The 27,683-nt window shown below is 39.1% G+C and overlaps 1 protein-coding gene across 1 annotated transcript in view; it reads right to left on the reverse strand.

Annotated features, from left to right (window-relative positions):
- Nucleotides 1-2,058: 2,058 nt before the first annotated feature.
- Nucleotides 2,059-27,683, reverse strand: part of LOC311270051 (B-cadherin-like) — a 28,022-nt gene continuing 2,397 nt past the window's right edge. Inside the window, exons 2-18 of the mRNA XM_084374680.1 lie at nt 26,271-26,385; nt 21,397-21,485; nt 20,721-20,927; nt 18,466-18,603; nt 15,946-16,101; nt 13,630-13,774; nt 13,093-13,265; nt 12,298-12,426; nt 11,669-11,854; nt 10,677-10,921; nt 8,477-8,619; nt 8,228-8,319; nt 7,870-8,002; nt 6,754-6,972; nt 5,952-6,082; nt 3,363-3,506; nt 2,059-3,075 (exon numbers count right to left, since the gene is read on the reverse strand). Of these exons, the coding sequence (XP_084230806.1) occupies nt 2,863-3,075; nt 3,363-3,506; nt 5,952-6,082; nt 6,754-6,972; nt 7,870-8,002; nt 8,228-8,319; nt 8,477-8,619; nt 10,677-10,921; nt 11,669-11,854; nt 12,298-12,426; nt 13,093-13,265; nt 13,630-13,774; nt 15,946-16,101; nt 18,466-18,603; nt 20,721-20,927; nt 21,397-21,485; nt 26,271-26,385 (2,658 nt within the window). The 3' untranslated portion in view covers nt 2,059-2,862. The remainder of the gene's footprint in view (nt 3,076-3,362; nt 3,507-5,951; nt 6,083-6,753; nt 6,973-7,869; nt 8,003-8,227; nt 8,320-8,476; nt 8,620-10,676; nt 10,922-11,668; nt 11,855-12,297; nt 12,427-13,092; nt 13,266-13,629; nt 13,775-15,945; nt 16,102-18,465; nt 18,604-20,720; nt 20,928-21,396; nt 21,486-26,270; nt 26,386-27,683) is intronic.

Below are 27,683 nucleotides of genomic sequence, written 5' to 3' on the forward strand. Positions count from 1 at the left end.
AATTTAGATTTGACACATTTTGTTGTTCATTTTTATACACACACAAATAAATGTACACGTTTGATAGATTTGAACCAAAACAGACTTTAATGCATCTCTTCATTCACAATCGTGACGTAAGGGTAAGGGGCGGGAACATCTGGTGAGGCAACCAGGAAATACTCCGAAGGCTAGACCGTCCCATTTACCAACGGTGGACGAGGCCTTCAAAGACCTGTCCGAAGGACCCGGCCCTCGTGGACCGCGAAGGCTAGGCCACTGAAGGCTGCAGCCCACGAAGGGCGCATTTGAAGGCCAATTACGTCACAACGCTAAGCGAAGGCTGTCCAAATTCGAAGGCTCCTTCAAACGCAGCCCACAAATGGAGCCTGCACTTCCCTCATTTCGGAGGACGCACCGCTGTGTAAAGGGATGCTGCGGCAATGCACCATATGAGAAAAAAAAATGTACGTAAACCTATTCTACTAGGACCTCCAAATAAAAGTATGAACCTGAATATCAGCATAATATGACCTCTTTGAATCCTAATGAGTTACATTAAAGTTAAATGCATCTTTGTTCTTTCTTCTTACAGCTAATCCACAAGTGGTGCCAATCTGATTCGGGGTCAGCCTGTCATCCTATCCTGCTGCCTACCTAAAATAAGAATAAATACAGTTTTACACTTAATTTAGCTGAATATTTTGTCAAATACTGACTCTGGTCCACACTAAATCAGCTTTTAAAACTCAATAAATGTACAATTTTTTTCTTTTTGATAAGGGCTCTCAGTGTTTCCCCATTAATTAAAGGAGTACATCTTTACCTGAGGTGTTTACTTACCTGCCTTACATTCATGCACACCCTGAACTCTTTTGTCTTGCTGACGTGAGATATGGTTATCTACACACCAGTGGGTGAAGTGTTGCAATTGTGGTGCAATTGTGGTAGTCCAGGACAGAGTGGCTGTCAGATGACACAGCCATCCTTGTCCTGTTCTCAGAGTATTTGAGTTACGTAGTGATGGGTGATGGGCTGGTGCAATCATTGGTGTAGAGTGTGTACAGGAATGTGCTCAGCACACAACTCTGCAGTGGTCCGGTGTTAGTGGTGAGTGTAGGTGATGTGGTTGTGCGATCCACACCGCTCCGTCAGTGAGGAAATTGTAATGAGGTGGATCAGAGGTGGTGTTGAATTGGCGTAGCTTCTGGATCATCAAATACCCTTGGATGGTGTTGAAAGCAGAGCTGAATATTGACAGAGTGACCTGGGGAGTCCAGGTGCTCAAGGAGAAGGTAAAGCAGGCAGGCTACAGCATCCTCTGTGCCCCTCCTAGCCTTATAGACACATTGGAGGGGATCCAGTTGTGGGGTGACAACTGGCAAAATATTGTTCAACAGCAGCTTCTCCAGGCACATTATTATGGACTGACCATATAACTACAGTGCCTCCTGCTGGTGGCATCACTGTCGTCCACTGATTACAAGCTGACACACCAAAAGTGCAGCATTCTTAGAAACTCTTGACAAATGTGTGAGCATACTTAAATGCTCCTTAAGTTTATGCACACCCTGAAGCTCACACACAGACGTACACACACACACACACACACAGACGTGTACACACACACACACAGACGTACACACGTACACACACACACACACACACACAGACGTACACACACACACACACACACACACACACACACACACTAACATAGCCAGTGGTGATTTAAAAGAACACAAATAATAGATCAGCCCAGACACAAAGCAAAAAACAATATAAACAACGTGCAAGCCGTGATTTCTGCCGTAGCAGCGTCTATAGCAACCACCATAACAACAATATCATACGTAACAGGAAAAAAAAACGAAGCAAATCCAACTTTGGGGAACTTTGACTGGCGAAATTGCAGCCATGTCCCTACACAGTCCAGATTCAGTCCTGCTAGGTGATTTTCATTTGCCTGCATTCGTGTCTGTTTGACTGCAACCTAAATGGGGCAGAGAAACTGGTTTTATGTGTATGTTATGTAAGATTAATTTCTGTTCATGAAATAAAAGACCATTAACAAATCCATCATTGTATTAGGATAACTTTATAAAAAATTCGAAATTAACAAAGCATTTGTAATAATTCACCTTTGGAGGTAACTGCAAAAAAGTGTTGACATTATCACTTAAAGACGTCAACTGAACAGACAGTATTTTTTAAAAAAAAGCATTGATTGACACTTGACACTTACTGACCACATCCTCAGTGTGATGCTGACTGGCTACCTAGATTTCATCTTCATCATTTGTCATTTTAAACAGAAACACAAAAACAAAGCAATTTAACTGACACAGTAGTACAAAAAAAATGGAAAATATGAATGTACCATACAATGCCAAAATGACAAATGTTACCAGTGCAACTGCAAGCATCTGTGTGCATATCCAGTGTCACCCAGTAAGCTACAAGAAGGGCTAAACTACCTGCACAAAATCCAAAAATCAACACTGAGACATACTTTGTGGCACCAGAACCAAATGAGCAGAAAATAACCAAAAGGCACAATTATTCTTTAGCCTAGAAGTCAAACAGGGATCTAAAAGATGGGCAGGCAGAGTTTAGTCATTCAAAATGGGTAACTAATGTATAAAAAAACAAACTCATCCTTTGGCTTTTGAGCAGTGGCTGTTAACTGCTCATAGAACTGGACTGAAAGGTATAAAGCACAGTGCCCACATACAGAAAAAGCAAACATCTGTGGGCCTACTGATGTTTAGCTGACAGCTGTTTCCTTGGGATACATTAATTTATCAGTTCATGCTTACATCAATCAAAACATACACAGCCATAGTGCATCCACCCATCCCTATTGTTTGTTCTTTGGTACATTTACAGCATGTCATCTTCTCCTCCTCCGTACATGTCTGCCAGTTTCTTGAAGCGGGGTCCCCACTCATTGAGGCAGTTGTAGTCCTGGTCTCCGCTGCTCGACGAGTTCAGAGAGGAGAGGCTTCCTGCATCAGAGCCACCTCCTTCATAGTCAAACACCAGCAGGGAGTCGTAGGGGGGCGCTGTCGGGTCATTGTCAGCTGCCTTCAGGTTCTGCAGAGGAGCAGAGTATATACTCGATGTTATCATTTCATAGAACCTGTCTTCTCTTATATGCTGCAGAATCAAGTCAGGAGAGGTGCAGATAGAGAGGATGATGCATCAAGTATCAAACCAAATCAAATTAAAACAGGGCTTAATGTACCCTGGCGTGGTTCAAGTTGTCATCTTGTCACTTTAAAGTTGCAGCTGTAAACAATACTGCAGTCATTCACATGCATACGGCAAAGCACACACTTTTTATGTTTTAATTTGTATCAGATATTGAGTCTTTGACTCACATCATCAATGAAGTTGCCAATTTCCTCCGGATTGGCAGGGCGAGGACGGTACTGAGGAGCCGGCATGAAGTTTGGCACCACATCGTTCCTGAACACCTCAGGGCGGTTATCCAGACCACGGTGGAGAACACTCAGATCATAGTCCTGAGGGAGAACATGTTGGGGTTGAGCAAAAGCTTCTGCATTTTCATTTGAACAAAAACATCTGTTAGTGCATTTAGTACAGTGTTTCTCAAACTTTTTCAAACCAAGGGCCACTTAACCAATAAAAAAAACTTCACAGACCACCTAACTTCAAAATTTTCCCCAAATCAAGTGGCCTAGTTCCACAGTATATTACACATGACAGCCTGATTAGATGAATGTCCAACAAAATAACATAGCCTACTCACTCATCATTGTCTCTGTTGCCATGTTAATGGGAAAAATTGTGCTGTTTTTTCTGAGACATCAGTGAGGCAATGTCTGGCTCCAAATTGGAGAATTTCAGTTTCACAAAACCAACATTTTTTGAAAAATATTGCATCACCGGCATACTTGTGTCACGCAGGCAAATGTCGCAAAAACGGTCTGGCTACATTGCTGAAGTATAAAAACACAGCAAAACAGCCAATTAAAAAAGAAAAAGTTGAATTTACATCTGAGTTAATTTAACATAAAACCCATCTGTTCTACTCACTATACTTTAATTAAATCTGAAATGAGCCATTTCAGCAAATTTACTTACAGACCACCAGTGGTCCACAGGCCATTCTTCCAGAATTTGGTAAATGAGCTGAAATCACTCAATAAGAAGAATATTTTTATGACAGGTACAATGCAAAAACTAAAGATCCAACCAAAACCAAGTATAACAATCTTGTATTTAGCTTCATGATCTGGTTGGTCTTATTTTCAGTATTACTAAGAATTGTGTTGTAATTTCACTTAAAGGAGCACTTTGTAGTTTTGGGGAAGAATTTTTAAATCAGAAGAGAAAGAGCCTCTTAGACTGATTTTTTAAAACAAAACGAAATAATCAAACAATCTGACCTTAAAGAACAACACAATTTATACTGTTTTACTTTGTTTATATGTGGCGGACCCTGCCACCTTTCTATCTTCAAAAAGTGTTCTGGGACCTTATTTAAATCTGAGAACAGCTCGTTTATTCAGTTATGGAAAAAATAAATATTTCTGTATAATTACCTCATTAATATTGTAAATATTAAAATTCTGAGTCTGAATTTCTACATAGTGCCCCTTTAATTCAAGTCAATGTTGTTTTGTGAGCAACTTTGTTGTTGTTTTTTTTAACTAGATACAAGGGACATGTCCCATATATATGTCCCAACATATATCAAATACGTAACAAAAAGGGTTTGAAATAAACATTGCATACTCCCCCTATTCGTTTGGAGCAGGTGGCTGGGAATTACAAAATGCTCCTTTAAGATGAAAGAAACTGCCTTTGAAGACAATTTAAAAAAGCAAGCAAATAAATAATTGCATTTTATTAAGAGGTAATGTATTCAACTTATTGTAAAGCCACAGAAAGCAGTAATGTTTTAAGCCCCGATTTTAATGAGCTGACCGTTTTAGCAGACCTCAGGTATTCAGTAAGTCTATTCCACAGGTGGGGAGCATACACTAGAAATTAAAAGCTGCATCACCTTGTTTGCAGCTAACAGTGAACATGTCAATGTCTTTTGCCCCGTCTGCTTTCACATCTAGAAGCTGCTAAAAAAAAGCAGGGACGTTGTTGGACTTGTGTTTATTTATTTATTTAGTTAGTGTCTGGAGAACGTCTGAATGATGCTGTCTGATATGTGTTAGCATATCAGACGGTGTCACCTGCAGAGCGAAAGCACATGCTTCTCAGCATGTTCATAAAATCAAACATTTGCCCAAATTTCTGCTTGCAAACTACAGGATGCATTTTTTTAACGACTTCCTGCTGATCTCTGCCTCTCTCCACGATACTCTTGATGTTAGCCTAGTGTTCACAAACGATTCAATGCAAGAGAGCGATGTAAATAAAAAATCCACATAAGTTGCAGTCTTCCCATTATGTTCAGTCACTGCTCAATGCTCACACTACAGTCATGTCATCTCAAATGTAAAAAACAAATGGAGACAACTCGCTGTAGTAACGTTAATACTTTCACCTGAGAAAAAAAAGGAGAAACAAGTCTGGTTGAATAAATGGTCGGGGAGAGGCGGTCAACATAGCTGTCCATTCTCCGGTGAGAACAGGAGGCGTTATTTTCCAACCAGTCAACAGAAGTGTGCTAGCTAACGTTAGCCGCTAGGGTTATTAACCATTACGTTGTTGATTTCTTGATATCAATCACGTCTGAAATTTATTGAGGCGGCCTCCATTGAGTCTGGAGCAGTTCAGGAGGTTTAAGACTGGATCTGTGCACCCCTCACATTACCAGATAATCTGGGCCGACCTCCAGGACCAACCAAGCTCTCCACCCAGATTTGTCCTCCAATTGTCTGGAGGGGCAAATCGGCCCCATACGCCTGTAGTCTGAGTCCGGCCCTAGTATCAAGACATTACTACACATAATGGTGGGTCAGTTTTTACTCTTAGGACATAAGTACCTGATCGTCCTCTCCACCTCCCTCTTCGTCATAGTAATAGATGTTGTCTCTGAGATCATCATCCTGCAGTAGAGGCTCCTTCTTCTCCCCTCTTCTCCGTCTCGCGAACAACAGCAGCAGCAACACCACCACTGAACATACAGGGAGCAAACAAAGCATATGACAACACACCCACATGATTCAGTCTCCACAAGTCAACCCGTTTCTACCAAGCAGAAAAACAAAAGCTAAGGTCAAATGGTGAGAACTGAGCCCATTAGCAGAAGAGTTAACCATAGTTATCATCTTCTAACAGGTATAGTGTTGGTATCAAAGCCCGCCATGTCATATTCCTGTCCGCCATAGGGCTCAACAATTAACCAGCCTTATTCTTCAAACCTGTCAGTGTAGGTATATACTGTCTGCCTACATTAACTCATCACAACAACGTAGGTGTATGAAGCACAAATTAACATTACATAATCATAATACTGAAATGTACGGCTCATGTTATTTGGCAAAAACTGTACAGCAGTTTTGAGATCGCTGGAGCATTCAGAGCTTTTGTCACTGCCCACAGCTGGGCAGTGTCATACAGACCCAGGTTGATTGCATTCTAACTGCATCGTAATCATCCAGTTGCAGGTTAGGATTTTTATTTGGTATTGCTGAACTATGAGTGAAATATCTTACAGGATTGCGACCATAGCTGGGAGCCAAAGAGAGAATTCATTTGCATCACAAGTTATAGTTCACATCTCCAGTCTGAGGAATTATTATAAACATTCTTCCATGTTTAAGCTCGATCAATTATAAGACTTACTGAGCAGCAAAAGGATTGCTCCCAGCACTCCCAGGATTACAGGCAGTCCGACGGCTCCCTTACGGACATCAACGCAGCTCACTTGTTCCCCTTTGCAGTCACACACTTCGGCCTGGACGGTGCTGGTCTGCCCGAGGCCCCGGTTGTCTGAAACCATCAGGACCACAGTGTACACTCCTCTCTCCAGCTCAGTGGCTAAATTCAGAATGATGCTCGTTTCTGCAACAAAGAGAAAGGAACATTTATTTATAACCCCTCCGTTGTTTGAGTTTTGAGTACATAAATAAACATATTTACATAAATGCTCAAAGTGGAGGACACATTTTCTGAGTGCCTCTAGTTCCCACAAATGGTTTAAAAACGCATCATTGCCGAAATAAAATAGCATTCTGTTCCATGAGGGGCATGGCTTCCTCCCATGCTGTGCATTGCCTCTCCAATTCACTCCAGTCATTCAAATCTCAGCAATTAACCTCTTACTTCTAAACTGAAGCATCTCTGGAAACCTTATGTTTATCAGAGCAGAGTACCAGCAACAGACCATGAGGAAAACTTTCATTACACAAAGAATTGAAAATCATTTTCCTCTCTTCACCCACTTACAGAGTGTGGTTTCTCCTGCTGACTTTTTAAATCTTCTGCACTTGATAATGGGACGTGCATTTATATGGCACTTTTCTATACCAACTACTCAAACTGCTTTACAATACTTCACATAACATTTACACATATACTGATGGTAGAGGCTGCCATGCAAGGTGCCAGCCTGCTCATCAGGAGTGATACAGCGCTAACCAAAGTGCCTCACAATATGTCTACTCTCTCTCTCTCTCTTGGGGTTCAGTATCTTACTCAAGGATACTTGGACATGCAGCCTGGGGATCCAGGGATCAAAACCACCAACCTTTCCATCAGGGATGTCCCTCTCTACCTCCTGAGCCAATCCACCCCCTAAAAGAATGGGTTCTTTTTTCCATTAAGGACCTCTGAGTTTCGTCTGGGACTTACTATGTGATTGCATGGCATTAGTTTGTGGCTCGCTATATGCAAAAATAACTTCACCAAGTAGCACAAAAGGTTTAATTTCCAGTTGTAAAATTGTAAAATTTGACTTACTAGACTCGTTCATCCTAGCCGTCCAGTTGGTCTTCGACGTGCCCTGTAAGGAGACGCTGTATGGAGCGGCAAAGCCTGCTCCGTCTTTATCCGTTACTAGCAGCAGCTGAGGAGCCGGCTCCTTGTTACACAGCTGAGAAAACAACAGATTCAAGCAACTATTTATCTCACATTAGCTTTTGGTTACAATAACTTCTTAGGTTAGTATTTAATTACTGATTTGAATTTATTTATTTAGTCTTAAACAGCATTTCTTTGAACCACACAAAACCCAGTCAATGTCAATCTTATATTTTATCTGGATTAAAATTAGTCAAAAACATGACAACTGTTAAAATGTTTGGGAAAGGAGACACACCATGATTGAACGTTTCTCAATGGTGGGTGCATTGTCATTGACATCTTCAAGCTGGATCACCAGAGTACCAGTTCCTGTGGCTGGGACTTCATCTGTACATGTGACAGACATACACACACAAACACACATCAGGAGAGCAAAGAACAGTTAGTTCAAGGGAAATCCCTATTTCGATAACTTATTTTGGCCCTAAAACAGTACTGAAAACAAGATGAGTTTTTACAAATGTAAGTTTTGCCTTCAACCTACCATTGTCAAATGCACCAATAAGTGCTGTGTATTTGTTGTCCTTGACAAAGGAGGACTCTCTGTCCATCTGACTTTTCACCTTGATCAGGCCCGTGTCCTTTCCCACATTAAGCCAGCCAGCAGGGTCTCTAATGATTCTATACCTGGATATAAACAAGACAATCAAAGCGAGATGAGTTCAACTAACAAGCTTCTCACTCGTGCATTCACAGATTCATCAGATCATTTGAGTGACATGCAGCTGTTATTTATTATATATACTGAATGTGTTCTTAGTTTTTGCTAAGTGCTCCAGAATCTATTTGGAAGCTGCAAATAAAACTAACTAAACTAATATTATCGCATCACAGTTGTATGTCTCCCCGCATTAGTCAAGTTGCTGCTCCTGAGATGTGGCATTGAATAATAGCCAGAACCTTTTTTGCATAATATTATAGAGTCACAGTGCATTTAACCTCTGACCTTTTGGATATCAAGAGCCATAGTTGCATTATTTTGTCCCATTAGACATTTGTATGTCAAATGTATTGTACTTATTGTAGGAATTCTTGAGAGATGGCCAAAAATGTATTTTGTGAGCTCACAGTGACCTTCAGCTCTGACCACCAAATTCTAACCAGTTCATCCTTGAGTCATGAGCCGTTTTCAGACAGCGATGTTTGTGTGTTTAAATCCAGGATAAAAGCCTATTCGCACAGGACTAGCATTACTTGTTGACCTCTGGGAATTTGTAATAATTGTGATCTTAATCCCACGCATATCTGCCATGTCTGTAATCTGTAAATTCCACAGAATATTGCCTACAATATGAACATAGAGGTCCTGTGATATTAGTCCCGTGCAAATAGTCATGTCTTTGAAAATAATTTGTATTTCTTTTTAAACCACTGTTTTCTGCCGTCAGACAACTAGACAATTATTACATTTGATCTCTGCTTATAACAACAGTCAACAACTATGCTGTAAGACAAAGTTCTAACCCCCCCTTCTGTTGTCAAACCAAGGGGAGACCATGGATGTGTGAAGTCATTGTGGTGAAAGCTACCAATGTTATTTGTCCAGCTGGTTCGCATGAAAATTAGGTTGTAGCTCGAATAAATGAGGTTTGTTTGTGTTTTTACAACGTTTTTCTTAGTAACTGATCCTGGAAGTTCAGATCTGTGAACATCATTCCAAATTTAATAAAGCTGACACAATATCCAGGAGACAATGTCTGTAAATACAAGCAAAATACAGACTTCAAGACGCCAATGCGCCACACAAAACACAAACGAGGGCTGGTAATTTCTAAATCACATGAGGTCCCCTGATAAAGTTTGTTACGAATAAGGCTAAAGTCACACTGAACACCTGTTTCCCCCTTCTCACATTAGCAGATTGCTGCTGCAGTCAGGTTAATAAACAGGAGTGAATATAAATACCCTTTTTGATCCCAAAAGCTGTTTAGCTATCTATAACGTCTCTGGATCACAACAGAATCTGATGTGATTCAAGATGTTTATTCCTCCCGAGGTCAGGCTTTGCACCAGATTCTCTCCCCAAGAGCTAGCTGCTAGCTCCCCCTCTCACAACACTTGGCAAATGTTTTGTTTTTTTGGTTTTAAGAGAGACTCCTAGCAGCAGAAATTACATAGTGTACGTTACTGTCCCATTGCCTCAAGAGGTTTTCTGCCTGACTATAACTACATGATTGCTTATATGGTGCAGAAATATAAATACTGTGCATAGGATGTGCTGGGAATTACAGATTGGAGGCTCTACATAAGTTTTCTCATGCTCTCTAAACTCTCTGTTTAACATGCACTTCTAAGGTTAAATAATTGAGGGAGGGTCACCTAATGCTTATTTAATGATTTTCTTTTTCCTGGTTTCTAGCATTGATAATCTTCTGCTTCAACACATTAAAAAGTAAAAAGGCACTTCCTCATGTAACTGCTGTGGTATGTGCTTTGATGTATACTTGTCAGTATTGTCTATTTATTTATTAGTATTATTATTTTTTTATTTTATATACATTTCTTTCTCTTTTGTTTGTATATATGTGCTGTTGTCATCCTTGTTAATTTTCCTCATGGCCCTATCTTGTATCTTCTATTTTGTTTGTATAAGAGGAAAAAAACCAAACAAAAAAAACTTTAAATAGACATACCATGAACAAAAAAAATAAAAAGTAAAAAGGCACAACAGATTCGGAGCTTACATGACTTTTTGTTTACGTGCAGTGTCTGGGTCATAAGCAGTGTACTGCACTACATCACTGTCGACAGGAAGGTCCTCCAGTTTTGACACAAGCTTCTCAATTGGATCAAAGACTGGAGCTTCATTGACGTCCTGCACATTTACCACCACTGTGGCGGTGGCAGTGGGCAAGGGAATAGCAAAAGGAACCTCATTCTCCACTGCAACCAACAGAGTGTACTTGCTGTTCCTCTCAAAGTCAAGACCCTGGATGAATGGAGGGAAAAGCACAGCAACACAATTTATCAGACTAAAATAAAACCCAGATTCCTTCCAAAATGTATTTACTTGAATTATTTGCATAACAGTGATTGTTCTTTGAAAAACTGTAATAGGATATTAAAACAAATATTTATCACAAATGTCACAACTTCAACATTATGGCTTGTAGGGTTGGGGCGATATGGCATTATAGAACAGTAGAATTTTGTCCACCTGTAGAGATTTGGTAATTCTGTTTGCACCACAGGAGCTATCCCTTGAGTACCTTTCATACAAACACTGTCAGAATCAATAGCACGCATTGGGCAAGTTGATGAAGTTTCAGAGTGTATCTTCTTGGTATTCCACTAGCCTGAATATTGCTTTCCTCTCTATCGTCGATATTGCGCCTACGTCCAAATACATTTAGTACCGATAACATAAAAACAGTCATCATTACAAGTCCTCCTCCTGTACACTCTACCCTGACGCCACCCCTTACTAAATCAAATAGAGTATTCCCAGTGGGTGAGAACATGTCTGACCAGATAAACACTGAGTCCAGAGTTGCCCTCTCACAACAGGAGATTGAGTATTATTATTAGTATGTGAGGCAGTTGTTGTTATGGCATGGACATTTAAACATTTCTTAATTACTATTACCTGGATATAAAATGACATATACTGTGACAGATTTTGGCCGTATCGCCCGCCCCTAGTGGCTAATTTAAGAATTCTTGGTTTACTTCCTACCTTGGCTGTAGAAATGATTCCTTCCTGTTTGTTAATTCCTGTTTTCACGGTGAAAAATCCTCCAGGATCACCATCGACAATCTTGAACTTTGCATTCCAGGCTGACGTATGTGGGTCATCGCCATCTTCTACAGACATCATGGCCACCCGAGCGTCCACTTTATTTTCTGCAACTGTCGCCTCATACTGGGACAATGCATGGGATGTTTGGAAGTGTGGGAGTAAAACATACAGGGAAACAAGGATTACATAAAAGGATGTTGTTGTTCCTTGCTTGATATAAGAATAATTATATTACAAAAAAAGCCTCGAAGTTTATCACATAGGAGCTGAGTTTTCTCAGCCATTCCTCCCCAAGTTACTGTTGTCTGTCAATCTTTTCATTCTTGTGCTACATGCATGCAGTTTACATGGATAGTAATGGCAGATTTACAATTGGAATACAAAGTCATTTGAGTCAATTATATTACACAAAGTAAACAAAAGCAGCTTCCAAAGGCTATCTATCTATCTAGCTAGCTAGATAGCTAGCTAGCTAGATCTGCTGTGCCTCATTGCGGTTGCTAAACCACAGGGGACTGTGCCGTAAATTCTGACAGTAAATATGTTAGGACATATATTATACTTACGGAACTCTGGGTGAAGGATGGAGCATTGTCGTTGCTATCGGTGACTGTAAGGATTACTTGTGTCAACCCAGTCAACCCTCTTCCCACCATGTCTGCTGCTTCAACCTCCAAAGTGTATTTAGGGTATCTCTGTTGGAAGAGACACACAGTGAGTTTAGCACACCGACTGAAAGGCTTAAATATGTTGCCTTAATTTCACAGATTTAGTTGGAGCAGAATCCCTGAAGACATTTCTCACTAAACGGCCAATTTCCAAAACATGTATGTTTCACACACATTTTCAACACAGCATCATAGTCAATCAATACAATCACTACAGTTTCAAGGTAGAAACCCAAGATTATTGTCACTAATTCAGTACTCAACCAAATGTTAAATATGGTCACAATCTATGCTTCTATTCTGGATTAATGGCGTTGAATAATAGCCAGAAAAGTTACGATACACACAATTTTATCGTGCTGAAAACATGCCGCGATACCATTGTGAGACTGTGATGATATGTACCAACATATCACGTGATTGTTTTGCCTGTAAAGTTCATGGATCTAACAAGGGAAAGAGAATGCAGTGTACTCTCTCTCTCTCTCTCTCTCCTAGTCATTGTATTGTTCCATTTAAACAGCAGTGGGCGTAATCATACACTCAAGAAAAGACCACCTTATCAGTCGGTCTTTACACATTTGTTTCAAACTGGGAAAACAGGAGTCTGGCTCTAACGCAGATCATTTGAACAGTTAAAATAAACATTGAAAGTCTGCCAAGACAGGCAATATATGTTTTCAAAGCCCTTACCTCTCTGTCTAGCCCACCCATATTGACCCTGATGGCTCCAGTGTTTGGGTTGATGGCAAACAGTTTGTCACTGGGAAACTTTGGGTCCTGACTTTTAATACGGTAACGGAGTTCCGAGTTATCATTATTTGGTGCATCAGCATCTGTCGCCACGACCTGTATCACCTCAAAACCTGGATAAAAAGAAGTAAGAAGTGGAAGTTAAGTTCAGAACATTCTTGAAGTCTTTTACAAGATAGAGGCATACAAAGACAAGAGTATGCTAGTTTTCATTCCAACCTTATAGCCCCTTTCAGACACAACACAATCTCGCCACTGTCCTCTGAAACTCATAATTTCCACTGGCTTGCACCATGCCATGGCGGTTTATCCCTACGTTGAGCACAGATTGAGTACGCCACTCTGCACACTGCTGTGACTGCACTGGACCTAGTGGCGTCTCATTCAGGACTGGCACATCCACTTAGTAGTGGACATTTTTTATTTATTTTTAACAAGAGTGGACATCTTTTTCAGGCTTAGATCCAATGACAGTACCTTCTGGTGAGGCCTCAGCAACTTCTCCCAGGTATGTTGACTGAGAGAAAATAGGGTTGTTGTCGTTCTGGTCAATTACAAAGACTTTAACTTCCATAGGAGACTCAGCGTTTCCTGAACCATCTGCCACAGCATGCGCTTGAAACTGCATACAAACACACACACACACACACACACACACACACACACACACAGAATAGATGCTTTCATTCCATATCACTACAGCAGAGAGCTATGCCATACTGAGATTACAGCCTGCATTAATCAATGTCTTAAAGGATCCTGGTGAAATCTCTTGTCAGTTTTTAATTCAGTGGGCATTCAGTTTCCTGAGAATGCATTTTTAACAAAACTATCTGCAGAATTGAGCATGGGTCAAACAGAAAGATAAATACTGATTAGGGATGTCCCGAGCCGATCTGCGGGATCGGGGCCGATATGGGCATTGTTTCACTGATCGGGATCGGCATTTTGCCACAAGCCCGATTACTTTAACGTCAGCTGTCGTAAAGGAGCACAATTTGTGGCAGAACGCAGACGCGCACGTAGTGTTACTCTGGCAACCCTGTGGATAAAATGTCTGCAGTGTGGAAATATTTTAAATTAGAAAGCGAAAGCAGTCCAATGGCGACATGTAACATGTGCAATACGACCGTTTTGCGAGGGGGTAACAAAAGAGCTGCATTTAATACTACACATTCTATACGGCACATAAAAAACAAACACTCAAAGGAATACAACGAGTTCACTCAAGCAATACAGGCAAAGGCTCGGAAGTAACAAACACTCGGATACTTTCAAAAGGAAAGAGAAATATCCTCGAGACAGTGACATGGCCAAAAATATTACAGAGAGGGTCATTGAATTCATCGCTCTGGATAACCAGCCCATTTCCGTGGTAGAGGATCAGGGTTTTCGCCGTCTTCTGGAGTTTTTGAATCCCCGGTATGCCCTACCATCTCGGCATTACATTTCTGATACCGCCTTACAGGAGATGTACAGCAAAGTTCGTGACCACCTACGAGGTGATTTAACAGATGAGCGTTTTACTACAAAGCTGCACTAAGTTAATTTGAAAAGAGCCAAAGACATTTTTTAGTTACTGACTTTGTTTACTTGGTTGTTTTTGTTAAAAAAACAAATGAAAACCAATGTTGCAATAGCATATGCAGAATAAGAAAGAGCCATATGAAAGTATTTAATTTGTTTCAACAAAATAAAAAAATCCTATTAAGGAATATATATTTTTCTTAATGCAGCTGTATTATATAGGAAAATATTAGTTAGGGCTGAGTATCGGATCGGGACTCGGTATCAGCAGATACTAAATATTAAATGACTCGGATCGAGATCAGGGTAAAAAAAACCTGAGCGGGACATCCCTTATACTGATTCAATAATTTTTTATTTGCCAAAGCATTTAAGTTTGCGTCACCGTGTCATGTAGTTCTGATGTAGCTTTTGTTGCGTTTTATTTTATGGAGGCTGAACTCGCATTCTGCTCAGACTAGCAGGCATTTACAGAGACAGGCACTCTTATGTAATATGACAATAATATTTGTAGCAGCAGAATGTTCAATAAACTGAAGTTTACATCAATGTCTGTCTAGTCTTTTAATATACTTAGTTAAGACTTTGAAGGAATCTAATTAAAAAGGTATGAATATATATTTTTTCTTTAAGCCATCACCTGTAGGGATGTAACGGGACACAAAAGTCACAGTTCATCGCATACTTCAGTACAGGTTCGGTACAGTGGGGAAGGCCAGGTTTCTTTTCATTTATTTTTCTACTGATGGTACTGCAGTTACAGTTTGTTCCACCTAAAATGACTGTTGTTCCATCCAAGATAGTTTTAAGACATTAAAAATAAGATGTTAGCGATGCAACAAAACCTGACAAATAGGGGCAAAAAGAGAAAAAGGAAAAAAACAAACTCAGGTGAGGAGGTGAAACATACAAAATCCTAACATGTCATGAGTCTGCGTGTTTGTTTGTACATTTGTTATGTCTTGTTTTTTTTGCCCTCCTCATTGATTGCACTTAATGTCCGTTTCTCACATGGTGTTTTTACTGTTGTTTTTAACCCTAACCCTCACTTGTTTTGTGCTGCAACAATAAAATAACCACAGTCTAGTCACCAATTCATATCCGACCAATTGTGAAGAATAGTCACATTCTCCCCTGGCCACAAACTGGTAACTCAGTGTTGGAAAGGGGGTACAAAGTGTTTCATTTTTTCCACAACTTCCTGTCTGATCCTGACAAGTGGACAAAGAGAATATGTATAAAACTATCAGCAGAAAGGATACGCACCACATACTTGTCTCTTTCCTCTCTGTCCAGTGGTTGAGTAATATACAGATTACCATTGTCTTTGTCCATGGTGAAAAGACCGACAGGATCCTGATCGGCTCCTGGGCCAGTGATGCTGTAGTAGATCTTCTTTACTTTATCTTCACTAGAACGGATCTGGACAAAACACACCAGATTATACAACAATTTCTGACCAGAACAATCATTTCAATACTGCAAATTCAACTATTTCATTTAGAAAATAGTGCAGAGGTCATTTATTTAAATTTCTGAGGTACAGAAGCCATACCGGCAACATTAATGAAGATGTGAGAAAAGAGGAACATTTTCGGGGGTTTCGGAAAATGGCAAATGGCCCCCATCCCAATATAATATTACGCCACAGATTAATACCAGGACGGGAAAGTACAATTATTTTTAATTAGTCCTTAATTAATAGCTCAAAGTGCAATCATCACGAGAGAAATTCCTAATCAGAGCAAGAGAAAGGTTTATTACAGGGAGACTCATTCTACTGCTAGGCCAGTCAATCTAGCCCAAAAAAACAAAACATTTGCAAAAGAAATGTCTCAGTTTTTATTGGTCCTAATACCCTCCTGAATGATATACTAAAAGTCTACCACCGTAGATGGAGTGGAACATTTTTTTTTTCGAGATTAAAAAGCCAAAGTTGTGCACAATACTCTAAGTAAATTGAGTAGAATAGGAGAAAATTTTCAATGAATAGCTATCACTATGAAACTTCTCCAGTTGATTAGTGACATCATACCAAAGAAAAAATGTATTGCAAGTTTTTGAGAATTTGTGTTTATATATGCAAATTAGGCATTTCTTCATAAAATGTACCATCATTTGCATATAGCCTATTACAAAACACAAAATTTGAAAAATGGATGAAGCCAGATTAAAAATTATTGTTTCATTGTTGACACATTAGCAAAAAAACACATTTAAAGAAGGGACTGTGGCTATGTTTCTCTATCATCCCATACATTAGAAAATACTATTTAGAGTCATCAAAAAAATCTATGTTTGTCATGTTTTTGGTACAAAAGTTTTTTGACTAAAAACCAGAATAAATTGCAAAAGTAATGGTCCTATGGTTGTATCTGCATCTAAACTGGTTAAAAACGAAAGAAAGACAAGTAGTCCACCTAGTTTTAAACACTGCCCACCCACACACAGTAGGCTACAATTCCTGATCTGATGGGAGTCTGACAATTGCAGCACAATGCATTTGGCCTCGACTGCTCCCTAGCTTGCACAGAGTGCAGAGGCATATGTGCAAATATGTCGGCAAACTTGGATGAGAACATGGATTGAACTTTTTTTGTTGTTGCCACAGAGTCAAATCTATAAGTGTTATGGCCTACCTCCTATCTTGTATATTAAAGTGCCTACTGGGCTTTCTCTTCTACATCTGTCTCTTGAGTTGTGGTTTTGGGTACGTATTGTCCATTTATAGATTTCAATATCAATGATTTGTCTGTTAATAGTGGTTTCCTCTGAAAAATTGATTCCCTTTCACTATACCCATATTGACCCTTTAAAGGGTGTTTTCTCAAAATTAGGTTTTCGTACACTGTGGAGGAGAAATCTCCACTTCAGTAACACCTACATAAACTATTCTTTACAGATTTCTTCCCATCTATACTTTGTGTTTGATTAGGGAGGAGTTCTGTTGATATATTTTCAATAGCCTGATATTTTCTACATTTTATACCAAAAACATGGCGAAAATAGATTTTTTGATGACTCTAAATAGTATTTTCTAATGTATGGGATGATAGAGAAACATAGACACAGTCCCTTCTTTAATTTTGTTTTTTTGCTAATGTGTCAACAATGAAACAATTTTTTATCTGGCTTCATCCAATTTTCAAATTTTGTGTTTTGTAATATATGCAAATGATGGTACAGTTTATGAAGAAATGCCTAATTTGCATATATATGTTCCACTCCATCTACGGTGGTAGACTTTTAGTATCTTATTCAGGAGGGTATTAGGACCAATAAAAACTATGAGACATTTCTTTTGCAAATGTTTAGTTTTTTTGGGCTAGATTGACTGGCCTACTATTCTACATCCTCTGATCTCTCAAGTCGGTGCTTGTGGGATGTCTGGATAACAGTGCTGTTTCATCATGTCAGCGATGGCATGCCTCAAAACAACTTGCGCCCTCATTATTGGAAAGAAAAAACAATTGGATTTCCCATAACAAGATAATTAAATTATTGCCATAAGAAATCTCCTTTGTTAATCAAAGAAAACAAGGAAGTTAACTTTTTATATCAAGTTAAATCATTGTAACTATGCTTTCCTTAGGGGCGAGAGGGGAGAGAGACAAGACGATTAGTAGCTCCATTTGAACATACTGTAGAAGTTTTGAAAAAAAATAATCAGATAAAGCTCAAACATAGATAAATCAGCTTAATGACAGCAGTGGAAACGAACACTGACAAACAAATATTCAAAATTCAGTTCACACCAAATCCAAAAGGGATTTTAATTCCTCTTACTTGAGATATTTTGATGGGGAAGGGTCCTCTGTCATTCTCAGGACAACTGATATCTGGAATAACCCATTCCCTCTTCCTCCGCCTCAGCCCTTCACCAGACTTGGGAAAATGCAGTATGGGCACGGCATCGGTTGCACTCTGGGAAAACACAAACACTTATTAAAAGGTGCACTATGCAAGGAAGAAATGTTAACGAGAAGAGAGGGTTCTTCATTGGCTGCTTTTTTTTCTGCCCAAACAAACTCAATCAAACTCTCTTTGTTTTCATGACTGAATAAACAAACAAACCTTAAAAAGGACAACACAGTTTATACTGTTTTACACTGTTTATATGTGGCGGACCCTGCCACCTTTCTAGCTTCAAATAGTGTTCTGGGACCTTATTTTCCTCTGAGAACAGCCCGTTTATTCACCTATGAAAAACATATATATTTCTGATTACATATCAGTACCTCATTTATATTGTAAAAATTTCAATTCTGAGTTTGAATTTGTTCTCCAAAACAACATAGTTTAAGTACAGAACACCTCTAGAAATAAACCAATTGCAAAGTAATTCACCAATATTATTTCAGGTATTAGCTTAAAAAGCTTTATTTGCTCATCACAGCCGTGCAACTGTCCAACATGTTCCACTTGGCATCATCCCCGTCTCCCAATCATGTCAGCTGGGATAGACACCACCCTAAGTAACCCTGCTCCCAAACAGGTATAAATAATGGATGGATAGATAATGGGTAATGGTTGGATAATGGATGTTGTTTGTCCCTATGAGAAAAAAAATTCTAATTTTTTTTTTTTTTTTTATGTATTTTTTACTTGTGTAGCCTGGTAAACAAGAGACCAATACTGTTTTCAGACTGTTAAGACAGTGTTTTATTATTCTTTAGGGAATTATTACTGCGTTAGCAGTTTCTTTTTGTTTAGGTGACACTGTCACTTTAAGAGCGGCGCAGCGGTACGTTGCACGAGATCGCGGGAGCAGATGGGAATTCACGGCGTTCCCGTGCAGAGTTAGTTACACGTGTGAAAAATATCCCCATATATAAAGCACAAGAATGGTTGCGAGAATCAGCAAATAAGATGATGATTTGTTTTTTTTCTGTTTTTTAATTTATTTATTCAGAAAGAGCCACGACTGTTGTCTAGTCAAGTCTAGAGTCACTTTTAACTAGAGCAAACGTCGAAGACACAGTGACAAGTGTTTGAAGTTCATAAGCTAACTGAGGTTTACCGTCAGTGTGACGTACCGTGAGGAAAAATATTTTGTTTGTTTAATACTGATTACCTCAAATCCTCAAAATTGCACCCTCTAAGGTTAAAAGGTGACTGATTTGGTGTAAATAACAACTATATTAATACAGGGGTCTACCAAGCCCAGGGGCCAGAGGTCTAGAGGGGCCAGGAGCCCCAAAACATTTGTGGAATGTGAGCAATGGATTACTGAATGAGCCTACCGGGCCCAAGAGGTCAAGGGGCCCTGAAGCCCAAGTCGTTGCGTGAAGTAACTACCTCAATAAGTCAAAAAGCAAAAGGCTATGAATCTGAATGAATTTAGGTATTGCCTTTCTCCAGCTGGCCATCCCAAAAATGCACCAGAATACAGGAAATCACATCTGTGCCCAGGAGGACAGTAGTTGATAATCCGTCACTGTATTAATACAATTTATAAAGTAACATTATAGTGTGACATTTGTGTCAATAATTGTCAAGCACAAGTGACTCCGCGGTGGTGGAGGGGGGCCCAAATCAGATTCTGCTTAGGGCCCCAAAAGGCTTGGGCCGGCACTGAGACTGGGTGAGAAATACTTGTCATTTATATAAGGCCAAGATAATTGTTAAAAAGTGAATAACTACATACACTAATTATTTGTCCATAATATTTATGAACAATAATGTTATTCCAAAGAGCCCTGCAGAACCAGAAGAAAACTATTGCAGCCTTCATATCATCTACTCTGGCTTTAACAAAATACGTAGGTGCTGTAAAGTTTTACATAGACGCTGTCATAAATAATCAAGTCACATTTTAATACTAAAATAATGACACTGTGCAAGAAAATCTTTGAAAATTGACATCTCACTAGTGTTCACATCATATAATATTGTTATAGCCAGGAAAAAGACATGGCAAGTTTATGAAAGCAATGAGTTTTTCCCTGTTCATAAAGACATACCATAGAGAGGCTTTATTAAGACTACAAATGGGGTTAGAAGTTTCTCTCAAGCCCTTTCAGCAGTGTCTCTAATCTTACCTCAGCGTTATTAGCAAGGTCCTCTTCAGTAGGGTGGTACTGATGTTTGTTTTGTCCATGGTGAAGCTCAACATTTTTGTGGTGGTTCACATGCTTATTCGCATGGTGCAGTACCCTGACAGTAAGAGTCCTTTTGGAACCTTGTGAGTCCCAGGAGTGGATGGTGAAGTCCTGCTGTCCTTCATGAAGAAAAACCGGTCTCCTTACCTGGAGGAATTAAATACACTTATCAGAAAAGGCGAACATGCTAGTAACAGTTCTAGATTTAAGAAAGCTCTCTATGTCACAATCTAACTTGGGCAAACTGAACTGCTGGGGCAGTTTGGGGTAGATTGAAAACGGTGGACAACAATAGTGTTATGCGGTTCAGCTTAATCTCATAAAAAATTGTGATGGGTTCAGCAACAATTCAGAAATCTTCAGAAATCTTCTGAATTGTTGTCAAGAATTCATATTTAAAATCACCTTGGTTTCCCAATAAGAAAACCACGATGACATGCAAGTATTACATCCTTCATAGTACTATAAGAAAATTCTCCACTCCTTTTACTTTGTATTACCCAAGCAGTCTACCAAATCATTTTTAAAATCATACAGGCTTTAAGGCTGCCTTTATGTGTGACGATTTGGGAGAGATGAGAATTAGTTTAACTATCAAGTGTTAAATTTTACTGACCATCAATGTACCGTCTGTCTGTATGCTGAAATAGCTGTCGTCACTGCTGAAAAGAAATCTTGTGTGGTCTGTGCAGTCAGTGAAGCCCACTAGGATAGGACAGAAAAATATTTATCCATTAGAAATGCAGGACATACAGAGACAAGACAAGAGTTTGAAAGTCTTCAGTACATAACCACACATCCTGCACAAATGTGTCATTACTTCTTCCAGGCAAACAGCAACAGATTACATCTGCACCTACATCATATACATATTCATAGATAGAACATCAGGAAGCTACAAATCCTAAAATGTGGACAAACATCTTCAACACATCAGCATGGTTTCAAGATTAGTATGACCTGATCCAATGGTTGTAGGCAAGGCAAGGCAAGGCAAGTTTATTTGTATAGCACAATTCAGACACAAGGCAACTCAAAGTGCTTTACAGGCGCATAAAAATTACATTAAAGGCATTTTAAAACAGGTTAAGAAATAGGAAAGCAGGCTAAAATGGGAAAATTACATTAAAAGCATTTAAAACACATTAAAACAAAACATTAAGAAAATAAAAGTCAGAGAAAATAAAAGTCAGAGAAAATAAGAGTCCCTAATGGACCTCTTAAGCAGGTTTTGTCATTCAGCTTTTTGTGTGTTGTTTATCAGGGTTCCTGACTGACAATTTACATGGGTTTTGCTACCATTTTTGTACACAGTGTGACTAAATGTTATAACTAGGAGGACTTGTGTGACTTGCAAATATACCCCCCATGATTGTTTATCATGTGAAATACCTGAAGTTGTGTTTTCACTCTGAACTGCCACAACAATAAAACATAAAGAATATAGTCGCAGGCGGTAATAAGTGGGCTCAAGCTTTTTTCTGCCAAGCAGCTCAATCAGTCAAAATCAAACACCTGGATTAAACGTTAGGCCCAATCCCAGTGTCCCACCTAAAGTCTTAAACCCTGAGCCCTCAGGGACTTGAACGTCACCCAGAGATGCTAAAAAGTTATTTTTTGCAAGTTCAAGTCAAGTCTCAAGTCTCTTATGGTTGTAGTGAGCGTTCTATGATCTGCTGCATGCCACCCGGTCTGCTTAGGACACTGATAAGCGGATGTATTATCATCACTCCTTTATCTATTAGCATAGAGTATTATCAGCACTGATTGGTTGTTTGGTATATGATCACTTTAAAATAGGCTACTGCAATGCAATATGAAAAAATGAAAGCTTTCCTTCAAAATCAATAACTGTATTTTGCTTTGCAACATAAATACACAGCTACAGTAGCTAAATGTATAATGTAAAACTATTGCTGCCAATGATCTGAAATATACTGCAACTCCATAAACTGTTGATATTAAAACAAGAACAGTTTTTGGCACCTTTCTTTGTGTGACAAACATGATTCCTTGCATGAATATAAAACTCATGATGAGATATCAATGGAGTTATTGGTTTATAAAGTACTTTTCTTACACAACAGACCATTTTTGTGGATACAACTGTATGTGTTGTTTAACAGTAAACATCAGCTGACTGTTATTCCTGAAAGAAATGTTTGTGTTTTGGAATGAAACCCATCAAAACCATGCTTTTCTCTAAGATTTTTTGCTAGCCATCAGTTCTAGGTCACTGTACTAAACGCATGTAGCAGGCACTGCAGTAACTTTTACATTACCAAATGACTGACCTATTCAGGTTTGCCCTAACGCAACAACTAATGCGTCAAGTTTGACGTGGTCGATCCAGCATCCTTTATATTCATTCCACAAATGTTGCATTTGGTGATTCTTTTGTTTGCGCCTTGTGTTTAGGTCCTATAGACAAAGCTTATGACAAACAGGAGAGCAGCAGCAGTTGTGCTCGCTGCTATAGTGTGTTGATGCGCCAAAAAATTAAAAAATGTTCACAAGTCCCAAATCCTGAGTCCGAGTCGAGTCTCAAGTCTCAGTGTACGACTTAAGTGCTCCTCGAGTCCTCATCTCTGACGTCACCCGCCACGTGTTTAAAAATGCAGTATGTAAGAATTGGCTACTTGCAAGTTCATACCCCAAACAAACAGGGGGCAGCATATGACCATTGTAACCACTAACTACTGCTAACTGTAGCTGCTGCTGGCTAATTTAACCATACATCTAGCAGTCGTATTAGCCGACTATGTTGGGACTGGGATCTTGGAGCGCCGGGGATTGTTGGTATTGTTTACTGTCAGACTACCACCTCTTGAAGTACAGTGTGAAGCTAGCTGGTTAGCATGCCATCTTCAGCAAATTTCCCTGCAACTCAATAGATATTTACAGTTACATTGTTATTGCTGATTTGTGCATGACAGTCCCACATTTTGACGCATTTCAATGTTGCATCACCCCCTTTGAGGGGAAATTTAACGAAAGTCCAGCAGCAAAGTTTCTGCAGTTGGTAGCGGCTGAAAACAATGCAGTTCTGTTTAATTTGATGACTTGATTGATAGCATGAAGTTGTGAACGAGTTGCGAGCATCAAAGCTTTTTTATCTGCATCAGGTAAATGGCAAATGGTGAAGGTTTCCAAAAAATTATCATCCACATCAAAAAGAATTCACATTTTACTTCAACACAAAAAAAACAAAAAGTTATTAATTACTGAAGCAAGAATGGTTGGACAGATAGATGCCTAACAACTATCTGGCTCCCCTCCCCTCTTTCCTGACTGCACTGGGGATAACCACCTGGAAAACCAAACTGTTCTCACAAGACTTTCAAAATAAACTAGCTCAGTTACTAGGAAATGAAATGAATCATACAGTAGCTACCTACTTCCAAATATTAAAAATGCAATAAATATTGGATTTTACACATTTTAAAAACAAATTATCCACATATTTTAAGACATTTTAACTTACTGTAAAAATAAACTGTGAATACAACAACCTGGAAGTAATGTGAATATTCTTTTCACTTCCTTCTTAATTATGTAAATTTCTGTGTAACAAATGAAATGATTAAATGCCAATTACACAAGCATAACATCTGCATCTGCATTAGGGCTCCTAAAAATGGCATTGTGATAATACCTGGATTGCAACAGTGAGAAATCACCACAGTGGAAGATACCATTTTCCCAATTTTGGTGAAACAACATCAACTAATGATATATGAGGGTCTTGAAGGGTTGTCCCATTTGATAGAAGACTTCAAACACTTCCCCTTGCAACTCTGTTATGAGGAGCAAAGGGGGTCACATGAAACCAATGGGTGGGGGTAAAAACTGAAAATGGGATTGAGTTTACCTAGCGTTAAGTTAGCCATCTAGCTAACGTCAATCAAAAACCACATTCAACATTTTTTCCCCTCTTACTGCACAAGCACTTCCTCTCCTTTGGGCACGGCAGAGTAAGATTCCCTCACTTAAGCCAACATACTTATGAAAACAAATAGTAATTTCAGGATTTGATTTGGATTTTTTTTTTTACTATTCAAATTATATGCAACTTCCAAAATTCGTTGCGGCAGCTGTAGTCTTCAGTATTCAAGAAAGACCAAGACTAGGCTCAGTGAAAGAGCACATGGTAGCTTGTCCCCAGACATGGAGTCAGTGTTGTGTGTTCCTGTTCTGTTGATTGAGTTCTTGTTCTTCATTTGTACAGTATGAAAATAACTGAATTCATATCAGCCTGAGTTATAATTTTACAACTACAATAAAAAGAAGGAGACAGGCCTTATTTACTCCTTAAAATACACATTACTGTACATTTATGTTTGTGATGTAGATTTTAGATGTTGTCCTTTGGTCACTAGGGGGCATCCCTTTCCTTCTAAGAAGATAAACACAGGATATTATTATGCATCAGCCACTAAAACAGGTTGTGCCGACGTAAAACAGCTGATCAAGTCCAAACACCAAACTGACAACTGTACTGTTGATTTGGTTGTCCCAGATGAGTTTCCACAGTGTATATGTCAGCATGGTCAGTGTGGACTCCACAAATGTATGCTGGGATAGTCCCCGGTGACCCTGCACAGGACAGTCTGCATTTGAACAGTTTTTTTTCAGTCTGGGTGCCTGCGTTTGCTCCTCCTCCAAGAAACAGGCAAGTTATACTCGGGCACAAAGTTCACTGTCAAGTCATATTTAAGCTCACCTTGACCGCTGCATTTGTTTTTCAGTCCGTCTCTTCTGATAACAAAAGACACTTCCTCTACACGCATACTTTTCAGAAGACTACAGGTTAGAACTTAACTGTTGTTGAAAGTCTTTAAGCTACGTCGAGCAAACTAAAGCAAACTAGAAGCCTGGCTTACAGCAGTTTAACTTGGTGAAAGATGAGCAACGATGTGACAATCAGACAAACACCTACACCACAGCACAGCATTCTGCTGAGACAGCTGAAAAAAACAAAATGGTGGAAAACTTTCCTGACCTGATAAACACAAAAACTACAGTAGCATTTTAAAAATCGATTTGTCAAAGTTACAGTCCAGTGAAAAGATAGGAAATACATAATCCATTCTAGTCAAACTGACACAAAAATAAAATCAAGTAAGACTTTCTTTGAGTATTTGGCAACATCTGAAAAGTTGAGGCCTGCAAAACAGGCTTGAGGACTTTGTTTTGCCCTACAGCATTACATGAGGTGTGGAGTGAGTGCAAGCTGAGACCTGACATTGTTTGGGCTAAGTGAGAACAATGTGAACCGCTTATCTATAGAAGGCCATCTGAGGCAGAGGAGTATGTTACATTTATGACTACAACTTAGGTCTACATTCCATAACTGAAATGTGTTCAATACATTTTACAATCTAACAATTGTCCATATAATGATACTGAACAGTGGAAATGAACCACACAGTTTATTTCAGCTGGCTGGGTGTGCATTAATGAGTCAACAGCTTCCGAGAATGTGCTTACCTTTGCCCAGTGTCATGTTTTCCCTCAGGTGCTTTTTGTCCACTTTGAACGTTACCATGTTTGACTTGAATCCAGGTACACATGTTGGTTCCTCAGCAGTCGCTGAAGTTGAGGTCTAGGAGAGGAAAAATAGCTTTTAAATTAATCATAATCCAGATGTCTGGCAAATTTCTGGTTTTATTGAGGAAACTCACAGTGGCATTCAGTTTGTGTGAACAAAACACAGTATTTCATGAACATTAAAGGGGGTCTATGTAGTTTGAGAAGAAATTCAAACTCAGAATTTGAATATTTACAATGTTAATAAGGTGAAACTACAAACTCAGAAATCTTTTTTTTGCAGTTCACGCGCATGCGCTCTAGTTGCGTTACGTTCGAAGATGAAGCGGTCTAAACCCTCCGGCGCACAGGGCCGTAAACGGAGAAAGGAAGAAGACGAAAAGAAAGCCAAGTGTAGAAGTAAGTCTTCTCTTCTCAGCCATTAAAGTGTCAAACGAAATAAATGTAGTATTGTGCATCACCTAATATTGGACGTTTCATTGCTGTCACTAAGCTATAGCTAGCTAGCTGCTACTTTGCTAGCTTGCTACGTATTACTAGCATAGCAAACATAACTTCACTGTTAACCTACATTAGATGTAAATGTCATGAGACCAGTATCTAGTGTAACCATTTTGGTGATAGTGGTGTTTGTTCACACTGTAAAGTTCCCCTCCAGGAATATACTAATATATATGTATATATATTAATATATATGTTTTTTTTATTGGCCAGATACACTCAGGCAATATTTGCAGAGGCCGGCACCTGCTGGAGAAAGGACACCTGATCCTTCATGCAAGTACAACTACTACTATTATTGCTGTTTTTGTTATTGTTTAGTATTATTATTAGCAATTATAACTTTTATAATCACATTAACACTACTAATTGTAATCAGTAGTATTATTTCGCCTTTTAACAGCCTAATAGTAATAATAGTAGTGGTGGTAGTAATTGTAATTTATCTACTACAAGTTACATGGTCATATAAAATGTACATGTACAATGCAACTATGTGATAGGATGATAGAAATGACCAAATGCAATTGTCTAACAAACAGCATGGATGAACTTTGTGTTTAAATACAGCTGCAGGAGAAGGGACATCCAGTAGTAGTAATCCAGGGACCAGTTACACACAGGCCAGGAACACACAGCCCACATCAGGTGAGTCTATTTAACAGTATTTATTCAAGCCACATCCATACTTTCAAGTACAATAGAAAAAAGGTTAGCAAGTATTAAAGGACAACTACCGTTTTTTACAACCTGGACCTTTTTTCTAGCAAAGTATATGGTCATGTACTCACCCAGATAACTTTGGTGTCATTTGGAGTCGTTCGGACGAAATTAGATCCAGCGTAGCGCCGA

Source organism: Pagrus pagrus (genome assembly GCF_965226575.1).
Source record: "Pagrus pagrus genome assembly, chromosome: 15".
Taxonomy (NCBI): domain Eukaryota; kingdom Metazoa; phylum Chordata; class Actinopteri; order Spariformes; family Sparidae; genus Pagrus; species Pagrus pagrus.